Source organism: Wolffia australiana, chromosome 5, assembly GCF_029677425.1.
Source record: "Wolffia australiana isolate 7733 chromosome 5, ASM2967742v1".
Classification (NCBI taxonomy): Eukaryota; Viridiplantae; Streptophyta; class Magnoliopsida; order Alismatales; family Araceae; genus Wolffia; species Wolffia australiana.
The window spans coordinates 11,876,310-11,881,903 of NC_135839.1; the positions used below are offsets into that span (position 1 = coordinate 11,876,310).

General features: G+C 39.3%; 1 protein-coding gene across 1 annotated transcript; it reads left to right on the top strand.

Moving 5' to 3' along the window:
• The first annotated feature begins 2,987 nt into the window (after positions 1–2,987).
• LOC144703773 (PLASMODESMATA CALLOSE-BINDING PROTEIN 5-like) lies at positions 2,988–4,049 on the top strand. The gene is made up of 3 exons (XM_078576034.1): positions 2,988–3,537; positions 3,637–3,664; positions 3,736–4,049. Exons 1-3 carry the CDS (start codon positions 3,165–3,167, stop codon positions 3,875–3,877), a joined length of 543 nt encoding a protein of 180 aa, XP_078432160.1. The 5' UTR covers positions 2,988–3,164; the 3' UTR covers positions 3,878–4,049.
• Positions 4,050–5,594: the final 1,545 nt, after the last annotated feature.

The window sequence follows — 5,594 nt, forward strand, 5'->3', positions numbered from 1 at the left end:
ACCACTCCTACTCTGCATCGATATACAGAGCAAGAGAATGTATGGATTAAATTTATCAATTGGCCAATGACGGAAATGGAAATTCATTGTAAATAAAATCTCAAAGACAGGAATCTACAACTCCCAAGAAGATTAAAATTCATTGACATATCTTTTTTAGCATTCTTGATTTTTGTCTTTATGATCTTAATTTCAACGACTTTTCGTTGGCCCAATGATATATATCATAATTTTTTGCTTTGTCAGCCTCTATCTCCATGAATCTCTCATTCCTGTTCGCACATTATCTCTCTCTCACCATCTCCCTTTTTTCTAACTCTTCCTCCTCCCATCTGTGTATGCCTGCTTCATTCTCTCTCCCCCACCACTTCTAACAATTCTCTTTCATTCTGATTCATCGGAATATGTGAGATTCGTTCCCCCTCTCTCATTTTCGCATCCTTTCCCTATCTCTATATTTTATCCATTACTATTTTCTTATCTGTATAGAGATTCAAAGTATGAGAATGATGCATTAAATTTATCAATTGGCTGGAGACAGAAATGAAAATTCATTGAAATTAAGATCGGAAAGACGGAAATCAAGAACGCTGAAAATATTAAAATTTCATTGCCATATCATTTTGAGTGTTTTAGGTTTCTGTCTTTTCGATCATAATTTCAGTGAATTTTTGTTGGCCAATTGATAAATTTAATCCATATTTTAATTGAGATTGAAATATCTAAAGGTTGGACACTTGAACATTTGTGCATGACTTCCTTATGGAACCACATTTCTATTTATTAATAACTGCAAATACACCCACGAGTCATGCTCTGATTATGTCTTTTTAAGTCTCTAAAATGGTATCGAATCAAGAAATTTATAACCCTTTTTGCATTTGTTCTTTCTCAACATTCCAATCATATTTTCTTTCACATATGGTGGGACGTTTCACATGGAGTTATGTCTGGAACTATGCATGTCTCTAATTTTTTCTTCTCTTAACTCAATTTTCTTGGATTTTAGAGAAATATGCGTGTCATCTCTATTTGATTCATTGTCCTGCAACACAACATGTCGCTAGTGAGTTTTTCCCACAAAAATGCATTTGTAGAGTTACAAACTTGAAGTGTTGCATTTATACGCCGATTTTCTTGAAATGAAAAAAATTTACAGATTTAACTTTCTGCAGATATGTTTTTGTTCAGGTGTCAGTATGGACTGCCTAAAACAGTGAGAGATGACAAGGCCATTTTAACACCGCCATTCTACACCGCGGTGAAGATGATTTTGAGCAAGCTAGATGGATAGCTGAGTGAACACTCTACACCACGATGAAGATGATTTTGAGCGAGCTGGATGGATAGCTGAGTGAACTCTACATCATTGTTCTGTCTCAGATTCCAATCGAACGCTGCCTATTTTCTCATGCACCTTTGACGTGATGGATGAACCACACATTTAGCCCTACTCTGACAAATAATTTTTAAATCTACTTTCGTGTGCTTTCCTTTTTAAGTCCTATGGACATTTCAAAGGGTCAACGAATGAAATATCTGCAATTTCCCATTACTAAATATTTAGTCATTTCAATTTTAGATGGAGAGAAAAGTAGATAAATATCTGTTAAATTATGAATGTCATGTGATTTATTTAAGCAAATATCCCATTTAATTTGATAATGGCTTCTTTAAAAACTATTTTTAATGTTGACAAGGCTGGAGTTAAATGATAAAAATTCTACGTTTCTCTGGAATTTTATTGCATTTTTCGGCCGTTTAATCAAAGGAGAAGTGGGATATAAAAATCTGATTTTACCTTAATTATCTGTTAAATTTTTCATTTCACGCAATTAATTTAAGCATGGAAATACTATAATAAGATGATAACGACATATATATAAATAAATTATATTCTTAATTAGTGAGGGATTAAATATTGACATCTCCATGGTTTATTGGAAATCCATTGAATTTTTTGGCAATTTATTCGAGGAATTAATTAATTTAAATTATCTGCTTTTTCCCTAATTATATGTTACAATATTCGTGTTATGCAATCCTTTTAACGTTCGAACTACTATACTAAAATGATAATGGCATGTCTACAAAAAAAATGTTATTTAATGTGGGGATTGACTAATAAGTTTTGGACATTTTTCTAGAAATCGATTGAATTTTTTTCAGATTTTAATTGACGAAATTTGAATATTTAAATTTCAAAATGACACAATTGTAATAAAGATAATAACATAAAATAAATTTGAAACTCGGAGGGACTATTTTCCAAATTTTGTTGCATATATGTTCGCAAAACAGCTCTCGGCCAGGTGTAGCAGGTGGAAATATCCAATAAAAATAATTCCAAGGTATCATTGAATTAATAAGGATTTTCAAAATTATTTAGGGAAATAAGGAAGGGAGAGAATGCAGCGGGATGTATGTAAATTTATTTCTGAGCAGCATCAGTTTGCGCGTGGGTAAAAATACAAGGACTTTGATGCAAATTGTCATAGCAAGGCCATGTGGCTACATCTTAACCAACGGATGTGAATCCGGCAGTTTTTCGACCAGCATTCTTCTGTCCATCGTAGGAGATCTCCGGACGGACAGTTGTTTCTTCCCAGGGAACGAAAACCATTCCGTCTATCCCCGGGACAAATTTTCAGCCCGATTTTAGTACATACCCTTGGACGGGACAATTTTTTCGTCCTGGGAGGAAAAAAATGTCCCTTCCGCGTCCCAGCAAAGGACTTCTTTCCGGGTTCTCTGAGTCACAGCAATAAACTTCTTTGCTGGTATTCTATTTCAGCGAAGCTTGCTAATAAATTGTCATTAAATAATTTGATCAACTATTCAAACCCATCCCCCAAACGTAAACAGCAGGGACGCCAGTATAACCGCTGCAAACCAGATATTAGCATATTTCAGATGAGTAAACAAACTTCTAATCCCGCCCAAATTGGATTAGAAGGCCAACCCAAATAATTTGCCAGAGAAAGCTATGGCGACGAAACGTCCAAAACTTTCAGAAACGCATGCGTTAACTTTACCGTTTCCAAGATCTGGCAATCCGAAGCGGCGGCGCCCAGTCCATTTCCCAAAGGCTTTCGGCCCCCCCCCCCTTCCAACGGTAACATAGTCCCATCTGCACGCCTCAGTCTCCCATTATCGCTACAGACATGTCCTCCGCCGCCACTCTCCTCTTCTTCCTTCTCTCCATCCGCTTATTCGTTCGTGTCCCGGCAGAGTCCGTAGTAGGAAGCCTCCGCCAGAAACTCCAAACCGAAAGAAAGGGTGTTGTGGTGACTGTGGAGCTCTGGTGCGTGGCGAAGAACAACGCCGAGGATTCTGCGCTTCAAGGGGCCCTCGACTGGGCCTGCGGTCTGGGTGGTGCCGATTGCCGGCCTATACAACAAGGAGGGCCTTGCTTTGAACCCAACGATATCCAGTTCCACGCATCCTACGCCTTCAACGACTACTATCTCCGCAATGGCGTTACGCCGCAAGCCTGCGACTTTGGCGGAACCGCCGCGCTTACCTCCCTCAACCCGGGTTAGAATCCCCTTCCTTTTCTTTCCTGGGTAGATCTTGCAGTCGTGCCCACGCCGTAAATCTGACGCTTTCCTTCTCCGCTTCTCCTTTCTGGGGCAGGGACTGCACACTGCCGATTTGGGTCCAGGTAAAGTTTCCTCCTTTATCGTCCATTTAGCCTGCAGTTTACCCAATCTTAGTTGCGTTCCTTTCTTGCAGTTTATCGGCAAAGAACGGGAGCGTAAATGGGCCGGGGGGAGGCACCGTCGGTGGGGACTTCAGTAATGGGGTTATTCGCTCTAGTTCGCTGCTCTTACCAGCGGCCGCAGTGGCCGTAGCGCTTATCGCTTCAGCCTTGTAGGAAGAAGCGCTGATGAGTGTCGCTGGTTTTCTGATTGGGGGCTGGAAGGAAACATGATTAGTTCGTATTTTTTGGTTTTTTGCTATCGTACTGAAAAGTTATATTTTCGGGCATTGAATTTATGGTGGCGCAACACCCGATTCCATGCCAAGCGACGTGGCTTTATTTTCCCTCTTCCTTGATTTCTCATTCAGTGGATGAGTCGAGAGAATACGGCGCCTTTGGCCTTGATGGCCAGTTCAAGCAAACATAAAAATCCCAAAGCGCGAAACTGTAAATGACCAAGAGCCTTTTCCTATCAGAATGTTTTCCAGAAAAACAAGGAATACAGAGACAAAGGGGGGAAAACTAGAGACCGAGAAAAAAGAGATGGAATAGCGATGTGAGAAGGGAAATAGACATAGAGAGTCAGACAGGGAGAAAAACACAGAAGAAAGGCAGGCTAAATGACGAGGTGGGACAAAGAAACAGAGAGAGAAAGAGACATACTGCAGAAGTTAGCAGGATATTGATACCCCGTTTCCCGCCTCATCTCTCCTATCTTTTCCTCTCCCTCTCTTAAAATGTATCTCTCTTTACCTCCATCTCTCTCTTTCTATATAAGGGGATATATAGACCAGAAAGGCACCTTGCTCGACAATACCAGGCAATTTACAGTATTTATTTGCAATAAAATGATTATAATTGTATGTTATCATCCTAACAATGAAATAAATTTGTCGTTAGTATATTCTCCTGAATTTCCTAATTTTCATTGATTTTATGGATTTCTACTTGAAATTATAGATAACAGCACATGGAGAAAAGGGTTCCAAAACTGCTCCCAGATGTCTTTGTATCCGTAAATCTACGATATCATAAAATAGATATTTATGAAAAAAATCAGGAAAAAGGCTATTCCACAATTTTCAGGTAAAAGGGGAGATATTTGAAAGTGATATAAAAGCAAAACGGATTTATGAAGTATTTTTAAGACCAGCGTCAAAATAAAATTTCACCTAAGCAAGGGGATTTTTCTGCAAGTTTTGTGAGAGAGAAGGCCAAAAGAATCCAACACTTAGCTTTCTCCAAATTAATACCTCCTTATCTGAAGATCCAGCCATCAGATTGAGCTCAAATGTTGAAGACTATTTATTCTTGGTATCCTCTTCCCATCCATGTGGATGGATTGACTGGTAGAGTCCAAACTGTACACACAATTAGGGACAACCTAGTGGATAAAGTGGAATTATCTCACCCTTCCACCCTAGATGAAACATTCGTAGTCTGAATACTCAGCCATAGTCTGCACTCAGAGGGAGACGGCCGTAGCCTGCAACAGGGGGCCAGTTGTCAATGTCACTACCAAGTTTTGCCTATGACACGAAAAGGGTGATCGGCAGTGAACAGTGGCTGATCACCAAATACTTTAACCACCTAGATGAGAAAGATTTGACTCCGTGAAAGATGCTTAGTTGCTGGGGTGACAATCCAGGTATCAGTAATGGTGCAGTGAGCACTTAGTAAGCTCATCCTTACCGGGCAACAAGGACAACACTGGTAGCGTACGATGAAGTTGCAGAACTAAGGGATGATGTGCAAAGTGTTGGTGATCTCTGATAAGTCCAAATTTAGGAGTTTATGTTGTTGTTTTGATTCAAACTTAAACAACAATATTTATGAAGTTTTTCCACTTAAATACTCTATAACTAATATTAGGGAAAGTAAGAATTCAGAA